Here is a 19549-nt window from a genome sequence, read left to right on the forward strand (position 1 = left end):
TCCAGCCCCTCCCCCTGTCACACCAGCATCTATTTTTCCCTTGACCGAGCCAGTTATTGTTGATGATCACATGAGACGCTATGATGTCTCTCACCTTGCTAACCATACCCCAAGTGGTGATCTTCCTGCCACAGGTACTGGAACTGGCTCGACCTTGGCCTCCCGAACCTCCGGATCTTCCTCCGGCACGACCAACGGCCTAGGTGCTCCCGCACCTGGTTGCCCTGCAACGTCGGGCGTGCCGCACGTCGATCGTCATGCATATGGGCCTGGCCCGGTGGCCAGCCCAGCTCCTGCCTCCTTGGCTCCCTACCATGGGCCGGCCCATGACACTCCACCCGCGCCAGAGGCACCAGCGGCTGCCACGCCAGAAGCCGCGGCACCAGATCCCGCCGCGCCTACCGTGCCAGATCCTACTTCGCCCCCTCGGGTCATGACCAGGCTTCATAACAACATCGTCAAACAGCTGGTCCCGACCGATGGCACGGTGCGCTACGACCCACATCGCCGGGCTTTCTTCGCCGAGCCTACTTCCTACCGCGCTGCTCTTGCTGACGCCAACTGGCGCCCCGCCATGGAAGCAGAGTTCTTGGCTCTTCAAGAAAATCGGACCTGGACCTTGGTCCCTCGTCCGCCGGGGCAGAACATGATCGGCTGCAAGTGGGTCTTCAAGGTTAAGCATAAGGCTGACGGCTCGCTGGACAAACTCAAAGCTCGTCTCGTCGCCAAGGGGTTCACACAGCAGCAGGAGATTGATTACTCCGACACCTTTTCCCTGGTTGTCAAACCAGCCATCGTGCGCCTTGTGCTCTCACTTGCTGTCTCCAGGGGCTGGCATCTTCGACAGATCGATATCAGCAATGCCTTCCTTCATGGTGTTCTCACTGAGACAGCATATATGCAACAAGCCCCCGGCTTCCAAGATCCAGCTCGAGCCGACTATGTGTGCAAGCTCCACAAGTCCCTCTATGGCCTTAAGCAGTCGCCGCGCGCCTGGTATTCTCGTCTGAGCGACAGGCTGCAACAATTGGGGTTCACCACTTCAGCTGCCGATACCTCATTGTTCATATTCTGCCACGACGGAATCACCATGTATATGTTGGTGCATGTTGATGATATTGTCATCGTCAGCTCATCTTTGGTTTCCCTGGCTGCTCTTCTGCGTCAGTTGTCTGCTTCTTTTCCTGTCAAAGATCTGCGCGAGCTCAATTATTTCCTTGGCGTCGAAGTGGTCCGCAATTCAGGGGGAATCTGTCTTACCCAGCACAAGTATGCTCTTGACCTTCTTCGTTGTACTCATATGGAGAATTGCAAACCCATTTCCACTCCAATGTGTGCACAAGAGAAGCTCACCCACGAGTCTAGCCACCTTTTGAATGAAGCTGATTCTTTTCGCTATCGCAGCACAGTGGGGGCGTTGCAGTACCTTACCCTCACCTGGCCAGATCTCTCTTATGCCGTGAACAAGGTTTGCCAGTATCTGTCGCAACCTACCGACGTGCACTGGGAAGCAGTGAAGCGCATCCTGTGTTTTGTCAAGGGGACAGCTACCACCGGGCTATCTATCAAGCGGTCGAGTTCCACCTTGCTGAGTGTGTTTACCGACGCTAATTGGGCAGGGTGTGGTGACGATCGACGATCAACAGGGGGTTTTGTGGTGTTCTTCGGTCCGAACCTCATCTCATGGAGTGCTCGGAAGCAGACCACTGTTTCTCGGTCATCAACAGAGGCAGAGTATAAAGCCCTTGCCAATGGAACAACCGAAGCTATTTGGGTCCAGTCTCTCTTGAAGGAGCTGCGAGTACCACAGCCTCGACCACCTGTACTATGGTGTGATAATCTCGGGGCTACCTATCTCTCTGCAAATCCCGTTTTCTATGCTAGAACGAAGCATATAGAGGTGGATTTTCATTTTGTCAGAGTGAAGGTTGCCATGGGAGCGCTTGAAGTACGTTATGTCTCCACTGTAGATCAGGTCGTTGATGCTTTTACCAAACCGGCCACCAAGTAGATGTTGGAACGACTCAGGTGCAATCTCAATCTCATTGCCGGTTGACATTGAGGGGGATGTTAACCGAAGAAAATCCTAACTAATGATTAGGTGTAGATAAAGATGTTGCCGGATTACTGTAGCATATCCAGCATGCCTAACAACTTCTGTTGTAATCTTTTTGTAATGCTTATCTAAACCCATTGAGGTGCATATATATATATGAGGCAGGCCGGAAAGAATTATCTCACGGCATCAAAACCTATCTCCCTAGCTTCTGACTGTGTCTCTATGGACGGTTTTTCTAATTAGCTGTAAGGTGGTCAATGAGAATGAGTATCAGAGGCCCCGGTAATTTTTTGTCCGTTAACAAACTGAGATAGCCACAACATGCCGAACAGACACAACCAACAGGTATCGCACTGGTACGGGGTTGTTTCCCAGTACGAAGTTCGTGGAGCTTCTAGTACCATTAGCAGGATCGGACTAGAGCTTTCCTTCGATCGTCTGCCTGGCGGGTTGGTCGAAGGAATGACCAAACTGACTACGCTTGAAGCCATCGGATGCACACTGGCGCAATCATGACTCACACACCTCCAACGATGCAGTTGTTGAGGTTGTGGCACCAACGAAGCTACATGTAGTTCGGGGGGCCGCCCGCCCCCCAGCCCAGAAGATTTTTTTGTTAGCATGTAATAATTTGACCTTACAATTGAAGAAAAGGCAATTTGTCCCCAGCTTCAATTCCAGGACACACCTTTTACCCAGGCTAGTGAAAATCTCAAAAGGTACCCCATTCAAAGAATTATCTTTGTTTCACTTTTCCTTTTAACGGTTTATCCCCATCCGGTTAGGTGGCGCCATTGTCAGATCAACATGACACACTGGCTCACTGACCGTACACATCGAAGACGGATTACCATATATACAACAGCTTGGTAAGTACGACTTTCACCCGGGATATCTCCCATTTTCATTATGAAAATATCAGAAATACAACGTTGTCCACAGCAACAGCACCATAAGAGCAAGGGAAATATATAAGGGGGGCAGGAGAGCAATATGTCACTCTTGGTAAGTACGATTAAACTCCATATTGGCACGCAACACTATATAATTTTTAGTTGTATTGTTCTAATCCTCTCGATCCACGACTTTTCCATGTGAATCGGGATAAATCAATGCTTTTTAAACGACACTAGACGGAAAGTGAAGCTGACATCATAAAAGGAACTAAGAGAGGCATAACAATCCGGATCCTATATGTTTTTGAAAGACCCGAATCCTATACGTTGGTGGTGAATGGAATTTTGTTTTTGTGTGGTGACCTTCCAATGATGAAACTATATGATGCTCGCGCACTCCATCTCATTTGCCAAAAAGCCTTGTAGTGTACCTGGTGTGTATATAACACACCTAATTGAATAAACGTAAGCGGGGCAACACTTACTACAGAAATGGAGTACGCTGCTTGTGAAAATTCAGTGACTTAGTTAGCTTTTGAAACGGAAGGGACGGGATCACCGGAGAAAAGAAGGGAGAGATAACCCGTTCACCGAGAGGGTCACTCTTCGGTGTTTCTTCACTTCTTCTTTTCGTCAGAAAAATCACCATTAGTAGGCACAAAAGATGTGCAGAAAATAGCGGTACATACTAAATCTCGTCGATAAATACAAGTCATATTTAGACATCAGTATTAGTACACTTCTGAACGAATACTACTTTTGCCGTTAATTTACGTTACAAAGAAGATGGACACAATTGGTTTGTTGGAAGAATAAAAACCATGAAAATGGCCTCTCGACGTGATGTGAAGAATTAAAACCATGAAAGGGGCCTTTCAACGTGATGCAAATCCGAGATATCTGGAGTTGTTGTCCCGTTTTCACCCACATACACAATAGCTGCGTTTATCCGCTTTTAGTGTGAAACTTGACTATATAGTTATTCCTCCGTCCAACAAAGGTTTTAATTTTGACTAAATTTAAATGCATTTATATACTAAGTCATGTCTAGATACATCCAAATTTTAATAAATTTGAGACATCTTTTGTTGGATGGAGGAAGTATATATTTTGCTATTTACATGTGTGACGACTTAGCTCTCGAGTTAAGCGAGGCAAGCCAATTTTAAATTTTTGACTTACTCCTGCATTAACGAGCAAAGTCAAAGTACCTTGTTATCCTGCGGAACATACGCTTACCAGCAACTCTCTGCTTATTTGGGCCGGTGCCGGAGCGTTTAATACGGCATCTATCATCATCGCAGCGAAAATTGTTTGCCACGGCAAAACTTTCACGTGTGTCGAGAATCGAGATAATAATGCTGCCGGTATATTTTACTTCGCTTTCGCCCTAATCACACCGAAATTGACGGCACACTGTGATAATATCTTTTACGATGAAAGATAGCGACCGTCTTCGTTTCATTTTCCTCCTTAATTTATGCAACGACCGATAACATTTCTGTCATATCCTAGTCAGTGTACGTCTTTGGTGCACTACAACGTGCACCAGTGCTATCACGCCTTTTTCTCTTCTGACGGTTGACAAACCGACATGCTCTCAGACCTCGCGGTTCCATTTTGAACGAGAAAATAATTACTGTACGAAGTAGTTTTTTTACATAAAGTAGTTACTGTGGTAGAAATACCGAACAATCAATATATACCTATCTAAAAAATACGGACAGTTCCTTTCACTGCAAGAAAAAATGACGCACCTGGCCTGGTTAAGCAACATCAGTTCGCAACCCTTCTCTCACTTGCAAGTTTGTTAGGGTTAGGGATTCTAAACGTCGACCTGAAGGCGATAAGACCTTAAAGAATGTTTCACACTTGCACAATTCAGCTTCCTTCTCGGTAGACGCCATATTCCTGCCAAGAAACACAACAATTACTTTGCCGATTTTGTTTATGTCCTTGCTAATATTGCTCCTTCTATCGATTCTCTAGATATCATTGAGAATTTTTTCAGTTTCAAACATATTGCTCAAATTTTGCAACTGCTCTAAACATGACACTTCGGAAGTTAGGTTCCCACTAGAAGACAGTGGGTACTAAAAACACGGTTTTGCATTTTCTGCTGATTTATATGTTTGGAACTCTTACAAGGTGCAGTAATAAACGTGTGTGTAGGCATGTTTTTTACAAAAAGTATTTTTTTTGTCACTTAATTTATCGAAAAGTACGCAAATGCTTCTAAACTTTTTTTATACTTCTCATTCTCTAACTGGCAAAACAGAACACCAACGATCGCCCATCCCATCCAAAGTGGTATTTGTGTCGACATACCATGGTTTTGGCCACATAATTGCCATGTCATCATCTCAAGCTGGCACCATTTTCCTTTTTTGGCCTTGAGCCAATATGTTTGTGCAAAAAAAAAAAGAACCGAGTCATCATGGCAATTTTGAGGCCATAACCATGACATGTCATCATGGTAGTTTCGACAATTTTAAGATGAAAAATACAAGGGGACAACCGAGGGGGGTCGAGAGAAAAGCAGGAGCATAAGGGTACTTGGTTAACATGGAAAATAATGAGTGCCAATTATCTGTTGCGGCATACTGGAACTATCTTAGAATTTTAGTGGTATTTGAATTTGAACTCTCTTTTTTTCAAGAGGCATATCTAAAACTGAGCTGATTCTGAGCCTTATATGTGGATTCTGCTTACTGCAGCTCTAATGGAGGAGATCCACAAAAGAAGATCTTAACAAATCAAACTTATTGTCGTTGCTGAACAATCCATAAAACTGTCATATGACTCGGCAAGTTCATCCGCTCAAAATGTTGCAGCCAACATGTTTCGGTAGCCAATCATTTACCGCCCTCCGTCCCCGTATAATTGAAGAAGCTCGGCATACCAACAGTTGCATTGCAACAGACACCACGTTTGTTTCCCTTAAGGTCAAACATTGTACCAGAAGGTATTGAGGTTCACACAAGTGCTATATTCACACACAGATTCGCCCCTGAATCTTTCGCTACTTTCGGCTCTGCTGCTCGGAGCCTCGGAATGTTACTTTGAGAGAAACAATAATGTCTCTGCCGTATCGTTTACTATTTGCTAGGTCAGAAATCGCCGGTGAATTATTTCCTTCCGTGCCTCCGGAAACGGAACGGGGGCTGTTTCGCGGGGCCCCGGCCCCGGGAGGTACCTGATCTCTTTTGCCAGGTCGCCGTCACTAGCCTGCAGAGACTGCAGCAGCAACCACCACAAATAAAATTCGAAAAGGGGAAGGAAATGGAATTGAAAGCAAAGCCAGGAACCTTGGCCTTGCTGCTAAAAAAGCCAGGAGCTCTTTTGGTTCGTCTCCTCACGCTCACTCATCGCTCGCTCCGGTGTCTCTCCTCGCCCCCGCTTTTTGGATTCTTCCCAACTTGAGGCATCGCCTGTCTGCCCCCATTGGCCCAAGCCCATCACCCCCTTTGTGGAATCCTAAATTCTTGCTCCTTCTTCTTCTTCTACCTCCCTCGCTGGCCTCTCCTACAATCACAGCTCTATACAAGGGGGAAGAAGGAGCACAAGTGTGAGGAGCGGACAGTCAGTCACACCTGCTTTCCCGGCCGGGCATCTCTCCGTGTTGCCATGCGAGTGTGCGCTTGCGTTTCTCGCAGGTGCTTGCTTGTGTGGCGGCTAATAAGTGAGTAGAGAGTGCCGGCGGTGAGCGGTGGGAGTGAATGGGAACTCAGGCAATGTCGTCCGGCGGGGCCATCTCTCGGCAGGGCTCGGTGTGCAGCCTGACGCTGAGCGAGGTGGAGGGCCAGCTGCACGGCGTCAACCTCGACGACCTCCTCCGCACGGCGGGCTCCGCCAGGAAGACGGCGGACGAGGTGTGGCGGGACATCCAGAGCGGCGGCGGGCGGGCGCTGCCGCCGGCGCCGGGCCAGATGACGCTGGAGGACTTCCTGTCCAAGTCAGTCAGCGACGCGCGCTGGGCCGAGCAGTACAATCCTCCCCCGCCGGCCCCGGCCAAGGGGGGGCAGCAGCAGCAGCGCCACAGCGTGGGGCGTCCCCTGCCGCGGCCGCTGGGCGTGGGCGCCGAGCCGGTGCTGGACGCGCTCCTGTACCACGACGGGCCCCCGCCGTTAAACGGGCGGAAGCGGGCCGCGGAAGCGGGCCTCGGCGGCCCGGGGGAGAAGACGGTGGAGCGGCGGAAGAAGCGGATGATCAAGAACCGGGAGTCGGCGGCGAGGTCGCGCGCCAGGAAGCAGGTGGGTCCTCCTCACCCCTCGAGACCGTCTCGTGCTCCTCTTCAACCCCCAACCAAATCTCTCGCGCATTTGTTGAAGAAGGTGTAAAACTTGGATTTGCTGGCTGTTTATTATTTGCAGGCCTACACGAACGAGCTCGAGAACAAGATCTCTCGGCTGGAGGAGGAGAACGAGCTGCTCAGGAGTTACAAGGTACTACTCCTCCTGTTGATTAATCATACTTTACCAAAGTATGAACTGAATCACACTTGTTTTATGAAGTTACTAGGCTTAATTACTCGCTTCCGATTTACCATATGCTGTCTAAACTCGCTTAATTTCCCAACATAGGACAAGGCTAACACACAGCTACTATACACACGTAGGCCTCTCATGCCACTCAACTGCTAATGCTTAAAGATTTCAGACACATTAAGAAACGACAAAAACACATGTCTGTCTTTTGCTTACTTTGTTAAGTTGCCAGAGTGAGTTACTGCGGGCCGAAAAATCGGAACAATTTGGCTTGTGCCGGCCACTAGTGAATGAGATAATGCACCGGGTGGTCAGTCGTCGCTGGTACTAGTGAATTCATTAACCGTTCATTCCCAACATTTTTTTTACTTCTCTTTTCGTGCTGCTGATGCATGTATAGGGTCTGCTCTTGCTGACGACCCTTGTGTTTCTTTCGCTGTCCGCGTTTGATTGGCTTCGCTCTGTAGTGGTTATCAGAGGATGTCAGATGTTGGATGGACCATAAAGTTCTGCCCAATCAAATCGCCTTCCAGCCTTTTTCATATGCATCTTCTTGCACAGAAAATTACCAGTATCTCTTTTTCTTTAACCACGATCTTGTCCTTTCCTTAACGTAATTCTTACTTCATCGAGCAAAAAATATCTCCTTTCCTTTAATTTAAATTACTTTCACCCTACAAAAGCTACCTTCCGAAATGTATGGTTACAAAGTTGTTTTATTTTTTAGAAAAGAAATCTTGGATAAAAAGATGAGCTACATGCTGCATTTGCTGATCATCAATGGATGACAGGGTGGAGGATCAACCATTTTCTATCTCACCTCCTGTTAGCACTTAGCACAATAGTCAATGCCTAATGCCTGCTGACTGGACGCTGAACAGGCATCACTAATTTACTAGACTAAATGATGAGTTTTTTTACTCATAGGATGGACTAAATTAGGGCTTTAGGGAGGTTTATCTCATTGTCTGCTAGCTCAGTTCCTTTTCCTTCATTACCAATTTACCATGCCGTCAGCATCATAGTACTATTGTAGCGGAGTACTGCTTACTAAGATAAGCTTCGACCTCCATGCCCAAAATATATATTATTTACCCATCAGTTTCAGCTTTGATGTGCCAAATTTACTACTACCCATGTACCAGCAATATCTGCACATCTACCTCGAATTGTGTTGCACCTCTCTCTTTGTCATTTTTTTGTGTGGTTTTCTCTACTTGCATTGTGCTCCTTTCTATGGCCATGTCATGAAATCTGAAGACAGCATGTATGTAAAGCTCTGCAAGTGACAGCCTCCCCGATAGGTGAGATTTGTGTCCCACTTTGCATTTCTTGGGGATGCGAAACGATGGCCTCGCTGACTTGAAAACTAAAAGAAGATCAAACAAGCATTCAGGAACAGAAAAAAATAACCTCCGTGGTACTGTAAAGTTGAACAAAAGATAGAAACTAGAACCTTTTTCTTGGCACTTTATAGGGCAATCGTACAAATGCTTTTTCCACATGCAGGGCAATCTGAATAGCATGCAAGCATCATTTGGAAATTTCGATGCTCCGTTTACGAGAGAGAGCTGGGCGAGTGACTGGTGAACTGTATTCTTTTTGACTTCCCAGGGATCGAACGACGAACTAGTACTAGACATTTGCCTCTGAGACATGCTTCGCCATTGAATTATTTTCATATCTCGATGCCCCATGACTCCTGAGTACCCATTTTAACCTTACATTTTGCAGAGCTGACGCAGCGCTTGTGTATTTTTCTGTTTGCTGTAGGCGTTTGAACCGGTAGTGCACTACGTGCCACAAGAGGAGCCGAAGAACCAGCTCCGGCGGAGGAACTCCGCCAGCTTCTGATCATGTTAATAGCAGTGCTAAACCGCCTGGCATTAAGGTGGTTCAAGTTGTAACTGACTGAGTACTTAGCTAGTAAGAGTCCGTCTATGCAGTTTCCGACTTGCTTGGGTTGTGTGTGGCAATTGCTGGTTGCTGCACAAGCATTGTACTCCTGCCCTGTGGCTAGCTGTGGTGGCCGCAATCCTGCCTTTCTTCCAACTGGGGTACTGCTTTCTGCGGCCTGTGATTGCAAGAGCATCCTCGATAAGCTGTAATGTTTTTATCATTCTCCCAAATGAGAAAAACAAATGCTAACCTAGCAGGCGTAAACTGATTATTTATCATCCTTCAGAAAATAGAAGATATTACTAGAACTGAAGCATAAGCTATACATCACTGTGGTCTTTAATTTATCAAAAACCAGGTGAACAAAATCTCTCGCTGATAAAATTTCAACTGTAGTCAGCATCTTCATCGGGGAGTATCAATCTAAGATCATCGTTATCTCTGTATACTTGTACCAAAGCTGCAGCCTTGTATGCAAAGAACCCCATCATCCCTGGAACAAGCTGCATAAAAAGAAACAGCCATTCAGGAACTTATATCGCATATTCATGAGTCAACATATATCTGACATATGCACCATCAGTTCAATCGGATCTATAATAGCAACAAGCTATACTTTACCTCAAAATTTAAAATGGTATTATGAAAGTGACTTGACAAAGATGACAGTCCAAAAATCACAGCAGGAATTATAAGCCTTGGGGATGAAAGAACAAATACAGAGCCACCCAGTGTCTTCTCTATTGTATTCTTCAAATCCTCGCTCCGAATTCCAATTCTAGCATTTGCACATGTACAACAATAATAGACAAAACAGTCAGAACATGACTGACAGAAGAGAGAGAGTACAGGTTACAGACAGAGACATTTCCAAACATACTTCTTAACTCTCTTCTTCAGAAAAACTTCTGGAACATCTTCTTTTGACAGGCTATCTGCACGGCGATACAGAAGTTGAAGATACAAGCAACTGCGTCATAATGTGAGTGGTTAGGTTTGCAGTACTTCTTTGACCATCGAAACACAAGTTACAACTTTATTTTTAGAGAGGAGACATGAACATTGAAATCATAAGTTGTACAGGAAGCATAGTTAGCTTACCTGAAAGCAACTCCAAAAGCATAACTGATACCAGCCTGTTCAATCAGAAATTCAGAATGTAAAAATTCAGTCGCATATTCATCACCATTCACCAATACTATTTGATGAATCAGTTGCTAATATTCAAGTAGAGTTAAACTATTCTCCATTCATTGACTTATCGGATCATATAAAAGTAAAGATCATAGTCCCTTTGACAAAATATGTGAGCATTTTGTCCTAAGAGAGCTTATTAGCTTATTGTCTTGACTTGGTGGCTAGATGGCCATTAGATGCCGAGATTGTTCCCAATGTCCTATGTTCATGCCCACATACCAATGCACATTTTTTATGCGGCCCCTTATATTGGGTAAAGTCGGTGATTCAAAAGAAGCAATAAACTGCATGATGCTCAGATAGAGCACTTGGCGCAATTATATTATTAGAGCAACACTTGAGACAATTATGTTGACACAGATTTAACCTAAAACATGATAGTTATCTACTGGTAGATTGGAGATAATTATTATCCCATTTCAATGTTCAAATTGGCTGATTCTGGAAAATTGTGAGTGAAACGGGAGAGTACTTAATTGTGACCCACGGTCACATGAAACTATTTAATTATTTATGGTTAAAACAAAAGCACGCATCTAATTTGATGTCTATCATATTGTTCAGAATCTAAATACCTCCAGAGAGAAGACTAGGGCACAATATATAGTGCAAGCAGCTCCAATTCCTGTGGTCAGGAGCAACAGTTCATCCTTAATCTGTGAGAGATGACTAGCATTAGCAGTTGGATATGATTTTTTTTTCCTAATAAATGCATCAGAAGATAAAACATTTGAAATAAAAATTACTGCTTCATATCTCAGAAGATTGAATTCCTTCCTTTTGTCGCTCTCATTCTGCCTATCCTGTCACCATTTGCAACGACATTCCCATCTATCAGTTAGCTCCACAACAATACGGTCACAAGTAGAAATAATGAAGAGTAGAAATCCCGAAACACCACCAAGACAGACCATAGCAGAACGCCTCCTCCTTGCTGTAAGGCTGCTCTCAGCGGACACCAAATCTCCATTCGCCTCAAGTCTCAAGACTCCCTCACTCATAACATCTTCCCGGACCTGCAGTCCCAATGCCTCCACCAATTATGGTTTGCAAGATCAGATAACGCTGCAGGCTTAACCGGCATAGCTTACATCTTCAGATTGTGCAACATCTGCAGCATTTTCTTGGTCCACAGTAGCATCTGACGTATGAAGACCTGTGTCATTTCTCTTCAGAACCATGTCAGCGACTTTTGAGATGAAATCCCCATTCGTTTGCCTATCCTCAAGGAACATGCGCATGACATCCTCCCCGAGACCGTCACCAGCTACGAGCAGCAATAGCACAAGTTGCAGGGTCAACGCACAGAGAAAACAGAGTAATCCAGGCCCAATGCAGAAAATTAACTCTAATCGGAACCGTGCGGACTGAGCCGTCAATTATTTGCCACTCAAATGGAGCTCTCAGGGTGCGTACCTCGGAGAGACGAGTAGCGGAGAGCAGGGGCGCGCGGAGGACTGCGAGGGCGGTGGGCATGGCCGATAGCAGGAAGCGACCCGCTGGTGGCGACACCGCAGCAACGAAGGCCGGGGAGCCCGGCCATGGCAACACAACGTACCTATTGCAAGGCTCTGTGGGGAGAGAGAGAGAGAGAGAGAGGAGAGGCGCATGAGCTCTGGGGAAGATAGAATGACACAATCCTGAAGTCGCAACCTGCAGAAATATCTCCGTCCGACCGTCTCCGTTTCAGGCGTCTCACCAGTCACCAGTCCGTCTGGCCCAAGTGGACAGGAGGACCGCCCTACGTGATACAGTCTTTATACCACGGCCCACGGGGTTAACTTTCCCGATTTGCCCCGAATCCATTATCCATGATTTGCCTCTGGGTTTCGGATCTCTTCCCCGTTTATCATTCGAAAACCGTTCCATAGATACTTGGGGTGCTGCCCTTCGATTAGGCAGATTCAGCCTTTTTTATACAGTAATCTTCCCGATCATAAATTGTTGTCGAAATATTACATGTATCTTTACGTTTTTTAAGAATAGATATATTTATATTTGGTCAAATTTGAGTCAAGAATTTAGAATCAGACGAAGTAGCTCCCGACGAAGACACATGGCCCGAAAAATCCTGCCAAATGATTCACCGTAATGCCATACAGACTATTGTGACACGGGAGAGCACACACCAGCGGCCCAGCAGATTCATTTGGCTATGCAACAGACAGGCATATGCATCATGCATACATAAGTGCCGCCGAAAATATGTTGCGCGCACGTTCGCGCTCTCGCCGGGCTGCGCGACGCGCTCGAGCGGTATTGCGACATCCTGTCTGCTGCTCCTGCTGCACGCTAGTGGCTTGCATGCATTTTTTTCTCCGTTTGTTAGTCAGGAATTGTGTTGAGCTGGCCAGTCTGGCATGCGTGGACTGATGAGTTTTAGCAGCGCATGCACTGGTTCTTTGCATGTACTCTTACTTTTTTTTAAGTTAGGTTATTTTAAAGTCTCGAAATGTTTGTAGAGTAAATCGTTTGTCTGATTTCACAGTTCATTTTCACCGTTGACTTCGTATCATTGAAAACTTCAAAAATAGATCTCACCTCAATATATTTTGTCAAAAAATTATTTCGACTCTTTTGTTACCATGCCGTAATACACAAGTTACTACGCTTTCTTCAGAAAAGTTACCACGTGCTAATTTATTACTAAAACGGTAGTATTTCATATATTAAGTAGTAGACGTACGGCAGCTTTACATATTATCGGATGACAACTTTGACGCACAACTCGTCATCCTATTTTATATGAAGTTTCGGCATGGTAATTAATTAATAATAGGATGACAACTTCATATATTATTGGTTGGTGACTTTACATGTTATCGTATGATACCTTTGATACACAAATTGCCGCCATATTTTATATAAAGTTGCCACATGATAATATGTTACTAATAGGATGGCAACTTCCTATATTATTGGGTGGTGACTTTGCATATTATTAGATGCTACCTTTAATGCACAAAGCGACCACCGTATTTTGTATAAAGTCACCACATGATAATATGTTACTATGTGGCATATATTATTAGGTGGTGACTTTACATATTATTGGATGGTTCTTTTGATACACAAATGGCCACTATATTTTATATAAAATATGCCACATGATAATATGTTACTATAGGGTGGGAACTTCATATATTATTGGATAGTGACTTTACATATTATCAGATGGTATTTTTGATACACAAATTGCCACTATATTTTATATAAATGTTGCCACGTGGTAATTTGTTAATAATAAAGTGTTGACTTCATAGAATATTGAACGGCAACTTTTAGGACCAAAAAATTGGTTGTCTAAATATACTGACATGGGATCTAGTTTCAAAAGTCTTGCCGAGAAAAAAATCAACCGTGCAGACAGATCTTAAATTAACTTCACGGTTTAAGAGTTAAAACATTTTAAACCAATGGACTTTTGCTTAATATACATGCATGCATGACGATGCATGCTACCGGCTGATTCTCAAGCATGCAACAAGCTGTTGTTTTGCCCGCAGAGGCTACCGTACGCGCCGATGCGCTAACGGCTGGACGTTCGCGCCCTATTAATGACCTGTCATGCAATCACAGTGATTTTCTTAACGCGGGTAACTACAACTACCCAACAAGGAAATATCAGACTTATTAGTAAGAACACGATACAATGATAAAGGGACCAGTTGATCCAAGTTTAATTTTCATGTCCACGTCACACCAGGATGATTTCAGCAATTCCATAGGTAGATCACAAGTTCAGGGCACTAACTGTTATGTCGATTACAGGAATTATTCAATAGGGATGCAACGGACATCCTTGCCATGAAGACCGATCTACAAGCAGGGGCTTCTTAGCCTGGTGGCCAGTTCATCTGCCTGCCTCCGAGGAGATGGACATGGATATGGTAAACAGATTGGCCTGCAAATAAAGATGTCATGTCCCCGATGGGAAAGTGTTAACAATAGATGTTTCAATCTAAGGGCACATAAGCACAATGAAATGGGGCATACATCCACTAGGGCCATCGTTGATGACAATACGATAGCCATCCTCAAGTCCTTCCTGCTTTGCGATAACCTTTGCGACATAGAGGAGGGAGCCGAGTATCTCTACATGCCTCTCTTCTGCCTGGGCACGTGATTACAATGACATTCATGTTACTTTCAAAGACAGTTGGACTAAATTGGAAACAGTAAATTGGTGATAATTGAAGAGCAGTTGAACATTACCTTTGAAAGGCCAGTTAATCCATCCCTGACTTTGGGAATGATTATGATGTGGATTGGAGCTTGAGGATTTATGTCTCTGAAAGCAAGAACCTGGAAAATAAACCCATGGTTCACATCTATTTTATAAGTATAGGTTCAAGCATAATGTTGATTCAAACAAATAAGAGTATTATAAGATTAACGAAGCCAAGGTTTAAGCAAGAATATAAGATTGATGAAGTCAAGGTTTTAAGCATTCGCAACGCAACAAGGAGTATTCAATCAAGAAAAACGTTTACTTTGAACATGCAGTTTGGTAGTACATGTCATACCCTAATAGTATTATACCCTAGTCATTGACAAATAGAACTATGACTTTCTGTTAGCGTAAGGCTGTCCAAAGAATGCCATTGTCAAATTCATTGCTTGCATGGATTGACTGGAAGAAGAACTAAAATGGTATAATACAAAGAGCAAAATACAACCACCGTACTTTAAGTTGCAATGTGCACTCTGTTTAGTCTTTTTTACTCTTAAACGCACAATCAACTCCCTAAACTTGCTAAGGGTACCGGTAAATGTCCATACCTATCTGCAGTTGCGCTGACCATTTACATGGCATGCTGACCGTGCCCTTGTGGCCTCCTCATCAGAGGCCCACGCATAGTTTCTCCTTCCTCTCTTGCTTGTCTAATGTAGCCACTGCGTGCACCATGCTTGGCCTTTCCTTGCTGTGCCACAGGCAATGGCTCCCAGCTGCTGCATCACAGGTCCACTATATTTGATGTTCTGCGTGGCCTCCACTGGGTCTACTACTACTTGCTCGATCTTGCTTTCATCCTCCTCTGCTATTGTATGCTCACTCTGTTGTCCCTCACGGCTCCTGCCAAAACATTGGTGGACCACCATTGACAGCTACCACAGGCCTATTCCCTCCAATCTACACTTGTCTTCCCGAGGACCAATTTGTATAGAACCACATTATTCTTCTGTAATTTCAGCAAGCAATCTGCCCCCACAATTAGGTTGCTCTAGTGAGTGCCTATACAATTGGACGCAAACGGAGCTTCATGAGGCCCTGCAGATTACCTTAGCCTGCCTTTCTGCTGTACAGAGCCTCCTCTCAAATTGATTGTAACAAGAAGAGGAGGCATAGAGTATGTACAGAGAAGGAAGATGAAGGTGTTGCGATTCTTGCTGTTGTTAGAGGAGATGACGATGAGGTTAGGATGCAGGTGCTAGTTATCATGGCCCAGAGTTGACCATGTGTTCTATTTGTCCGCGCAGAGTGTCAATTGCTTTGGCAGGAATAGCAAGACAACAGAAGGAATGAGATGAACTTTTCTAGGGCCAGACTCTTGCAGACGCCAAAGTTTTACAAATTGTTATTGTTATGAAATCCATTCAAGTTGACTGGCCAACACTGTGCTCTGTAGGGCCCATATGATCAATTACTAAACCCTATCCCAATGCAGTGGTCTATAAATAGATGGTGGCCTCCGGTTATTCCAGGCATTTTGAAGATTTTGTACTCATGAGAAAGAAATCCAGAAAAAGAACATAGTATATGCCTATATCTTGTGTCTAAGTGCTTGATCTACTACTTGTTTACGAATCACGATCTCTGGATAACACCTTTTGATATTGGTATCATACATTATCAGCACGAGCTCTCTAAGCATGCGGTTCAAAGCTTCAGGCTACCTTTACAACGGTTTCAAGGTAACCATTGAACCGATGAGCGTCTTTTTTAGTACATTAGATTCCATGTACATATCGATTTTGTGTTGCTATTTATTTCTATAAAATCAATTTTCTCCCTATTGCTGCATTTTGTTCTATGAGATCAATCTAAGAAAAAAGGAATAAATTTCGCACAATCAAGATCACTGTCAAACTTGAATACAAGAAAACATGAACAAAATTTCGCACGATCAAAGATCACCGTCAACCTTCAATACATAGAACAAACCCAAATGGATGACTGTTTTGGGCCTAACACAACCACAACTGAGCTCAACAAAACCAAACTAATGAACTACACTGAAATGGCATTTCTAAGAAAACATCTAAAGATAACAAGTCATCCAAAGTTCTAGAGGAGCACTAAGCAAGCTTCCAACACTTTCAGGTGGAGCACATGAGAGGATATCAAGGAAACAGGATACAAAAACAGGGGAAACAAAACTTGCCAAGGTCAGGAGAAAGTCCAGTCAACATGGACAGGGCAGCAAGCGGCAGGGAAGCTGGCATGGGAAGTTGAGGGTGCAGCAATGGCGATCGAGAAACCAGAAAGTGATGGGAGCACGGCAGATCTATGCAAGAGGCAGCGGCAGAGGGAAGATGGAACAGGATGATGTGGCAGCAAAGTATGAGGAGAGCGGGCAATATTCTGGTGAGATGTAATGGTGTTGATATCTCAGGTGACGTGTCATTGCTTCGTCTGCTCGCAGCAAGAGGAAACAGGAGTCCCTCATCACTTAGTAACAGATGTATGTACCAAAACAACAGAAATTTACTGGCCCAATACTGGTCATCCAAACGCCAGTTTCCAGCTTGGCTGAAATATTTTACAGATTGATGCACTGGATTAGAGGTAATCCGAACAGGGCCTGAGACTTAATTACATTGTTAAGTCCAACTGTTGGTACCTGCAGACCAATAGTGGCTTTAACAACACTAGTAAGTAGTGACAGCAATATAGCTGGAACTGCTTATTTGTCTAGTGCTCTAGTTCATCAACTAACTTAAACCGTTCTAGTGTCTAAAACCACTGTGTGTAGACCTTTAACAGAAAATGCATCACAACCCAAGTTCTTCAAGGGATTGTGCAGCCCAATTGCATCTCTATAACAAATGCCCTTCTCCATAGTGAACTTAATGTGTGTGCATCTCTCTACCACATAGAGTTGGTGGCAATGGTCCACCTGCCATGTCACCTCCTTTCCATCAAAAGGAACTTTCAAATAGGTGGGGCCACTATTCATGATTTCCACCATCTTGTTTAAGAGTCAGTTTTTGTGTACATAATTACAAATACATGTACGGAGACTGATACACCACAGGATTGGAATTTTCTTATTTAAGTAGCAGCGCATGGTCATTCAGCTAGTCTATCTCAGTTTCACTGTGGAGTTTTTGCATATAGTAGTAGGGCGAACCAGCAAGTACTCAAGTCATCACGAAAATTTTGTTCAGCCTAATTGAATATAGAGAAACACAGTACCTTCTCATCCTCATACACCACAGTGGAAGGTATCTCCTTTTTGATGATCTTGTCGAATCTGCACATGCAATAAATTTCAGAAAAAGATTCAACTGCTCAAAGGCTTTGCTTCACCAGCACATATTTTAAATGCACAGCTTTTCACATATTAGGCAATACTCGACCTATTCAGCTGCACTGAGAAATAACTAGCACTCCAATTATTAATAACACTATCTCTCAAGTCTCACAGGCCCATCCCATGCCATGTTCCTATCCCTCATCAACAAATTAGTTACTGCTAATCCAAACTTTGAGAGGATATTCTTCATAGTGATGTGGAGATTACAAGTTTGGTCAGGATTGGCATTACAGTTGCTAAGCATCCAGTAGCAAACACAAAAATATTTCCTATACGAGCAGTAGTCAATCAGCACAATAGGAGTGATGCCCATCAACTTTATTAGAGAGCATTTGTTAGCAGTAGTCCATCAGCATAATACATGAGAATGAATCATGTATGGCTGTACCCTAGTCCGTTAGAGCATGTTCAATGCAAGGTGCTTAAGGTAGTGCTACAAAATTAGACCGGTTTATTCTCAAGCACCAGTGCTTATTTCTGTACTAGAGGTGCCTAATTAAGCACCTGTCCTATAGAACACAAGCACCAGTGCTTAAACAAAACCCGGTTTTCTTTGTGCAAGCTCCTGCCTGCATGGAGAGGAGGACAGGAGGGGGTGAAGGTGAAGGCTACGAGGAGATGGGATGGACGGGATAAGAATCAATTGCTTGGTGAAGGTGAAGGCAGCAGGACCTAACCGCTGCCTGCAAGCGGGGCGGCGAGGCTCCCCAACAGGCTGGCGAGTGCCTGAGCAGGAGCGGCGGCAGGCGACCCTAGGGGCTAGGCGAAGCGGGGGGAGAGATGGAATGGGAAGAGGTGGGGCGTCGCTGGGAGGCCCTCCGCTGCCGGCTGCCGGCCATGGTGTCCACCATCGTCGGCGGCGAGGAGATAGGCGGCCGGAGTGCTCGAGTGGAGTGGCGCCGGGGGAGTGCCTCCTGAGTCGCCCCAGGAGCGGCTCGGGAGGCGGCTAGGGTTTCTATCTCGTACTCACCAACGGACGGGTTTTCCGATAGGAAGAGAGATGAGTGCAGGAGACTCACATGGTGGGGTTGTCGTTGGGCACGGCGGCGAGCGCCGCATCTTTCTCCGACGCCATGGCGAGGACTGAGGAAAGGATCGATCGACCTGCTCGAGTCGTCTCCCTCCTGGAGTTCCGTAGATAAAGAGCACGGAGCACTCTTATGATTACGCCAAGTGAAGAAGAAAGCGTGCTCTTCGAGTGCGTGACTATAAATAAATGGCCTACATACCAGTTTTGCTCTTGTAATTCAAAACTTCAATTCGAAGAGAAAGAACGCAAAATAGGAGGAGTTAATCTAAAAAAACACAAAATAGGAGAAGAAGCGCAGCAGCAACATCCTGCACACCTGCTCATTCACTTGCTAATAAAATCCTATTATGAGCAGAATATGTTGTGTTTTTTTCGTTCAGAATTACTAATATGTTGCATCAAGAGGAAGCATACATAGTCGATTAATCTCCGATGTATAC

The 19549-nt window shown here is 44.7% G+C and overlaps 3 protein-coding genes and 1 long non-coding RNA gene across 5 annotated transcripts; 1 reads left to right on the forward strand and 3 right to left on the reverse strand.

Moving 5' to 3' along the window:
• The first annotated feature begins 6228 nt into the window (after positions 1 to 6228).
• Positions 6229 to 9555, forward strand: LOC100841768 (ABSCISIC ACID-INSENSITIVE 5-like protein 2). The gene is made up of 3 exons (XM_003557972.4): positions 6229 to 7208; positions 7329 to 7400; positions 9216 to 9555. Exons 1-3 carry the CDS (start codon positions 6675 to 6677, stop codon positions 9294 to 9296), a joined length of 687 nt encoding a protein of 228 aa, XP_003558020.1. The 5' UTR covers positions 6229 to 6674; the 3' UTR covers positions 9297 to 9555.
• On the reverse strand, positions 8416 to 12209 carry LOC100841464. 2 transcript variants are annotated; one of them, XM_024456985.1, is made up of 11 exons: positions 11955 to 12209; positions 11630 to 11805; positions 11450 to 11554; positions 11285 to 11341; positions 11114 to 11194; positions 10443 to 10477; positions 10222 to 10311; positions 9963 to 10119; positions 9668 to 9844; positions 8899 to 9516; positions 8416 to 8811 (listed from the first exon to the last, which is right to left on the reverse strand). In XM_024456985.1, exons 1-9 carry the CDS (start codon positions 12079 to 12081, stop codon positions 9728 to 9730), a joined length of 945 nt encoding a protein of 314 aa, XP_024312753.1. In that variant the 5' UTR covers positions 12082 to 12209; the 3' UTR covers positions 8416 to 8811; positions 8899 to 9516; positions 9668 to 9727. The 2 variants fall into 2 exon arrangements, with proteins under 2 accessions (XP_024312753.1, XP_024312752.1); XM_024456984.1 differs by lacking the exon at positions 8416 to 8811 and having other exon boundaries at positions 8874 to 9516; positions 9592 to 9844; positions 11955 to 12208.
• A 1936-nt stretch (positions 12210 to 14145) lies between these two features.
• On the reverse strand, positions 14146 to 19264 carry LOC100842067 (14 kDa zinc-binding protein). Its single transcript, XM_003557973.4, has 5 exons — positions 19099 to 19264; positions 17959 to 18016; positions 14754 to 14843; positions 14535 to 14652; positions 14146 to 14442 (listed from the first exon to the last, which is right to left on the reverse strand). Exons 1-5 carry the CDS (start codon positions 19152 to 19154, stop codon positions 14375 to 14377), a joined length of 390 nt encoding a protein of 129 aa, XP_003558021.1. The 5' UTR covers positions 19155 to 19264; the 3' UTR covers positions 14146 to 14374.
• Positions 15263 to 17952, reverse strand: LOC112269915. Its single transcript, XR_002962171.1, has 2 exons — positions 15822 to 17952; positions 15263 to 15741 (listed from the first exon to the last, which is right to left on the reverse strand). It is a non-coding gene; the product is annotated as an uncharacterized LOC112269915 (long non-coding RNA).
• Positions 19265 to 19549: the final 285 nt, after the last annotated feature.

Source organism: Brachypodium distachyon, chromosome 1 (genome assembly GCF_000005505.3).
Source record: "Brachypodium distachyon strain Bd21 chromosome 1, Brachypodium_distachyon_v3.0, whole genome shotgun sequence".
Classification (NCBI taxonomy): Eukaryota; Viridiplantae; Streptophyta; class Magnoliopsida; order Poales; family Poaceae; genus Brachypodium; species Brachypodium distachyon.

Coding starts and splice junctions, on each gene's coding strand:
- LOC100841768 (XM_003557972.4), top strand. CDS start 6,675: ATGGGAACTCAGGCAATGTCGTCCGGCGGGGCCATCTCTCGGCAGGGC. Junction 7,209..7,328: donor GGTCGCGCGCCAGGAAGCAG/GTGGGTCCTCCT, acceptor TATTATTTGCAG/GCCTACACGAACGAGCTCGA. Junction 7,401..9,215: donor AGCTGCTCAGGAGTTACAAG/GTACTACTCCTC, acceptor TGTTTGCTGTAG/GCGTTTGAACCGGTAGTGCA.
- LOC100841464 (XM_024456985.1), bottom strand. CDS start 12,081: ATGGCCGGGCTCCCCGGCCTTCGTTGCTGCGGTGTCGCCACCAGCGGG. Junction 10,312..10,442: donor GCTTTTGGAGTTGCTTTCAG/GTAAGCTAACTA, acceptor ATTATGACGCAG/TTGCTTGTATCTTCAACTTC. Junction 10,120..10,221: donor CTGAAGAAGAGAGTTAAGAA/GTATGTTTGGAA, acceptor TGCAAATGCTAG/AATTGGAATTCGGAGCGAGG.
- LOC100842067 (XM_003557973.4), bottom strand. CDS start 19,154: ATGGCGTCGGAGAAAGATGCGGCGCTCGCCGCCGTGCCCAACGACAAC. Junction 14,844..17,958: donor TGGTGTATGAGGATGAGAAG/GTACTGTGTTTC, acceptor TTTATTTTCCAG/GTTCTTGCTTTCAGAGACAT. Junction 14,653..14,753: donor GATTAACTGGCCTTTCAAAG/GTAATGTTCAAC, acceptor TCACGTGCCCAG/GCAGAAGAGAGGCATGTAGA.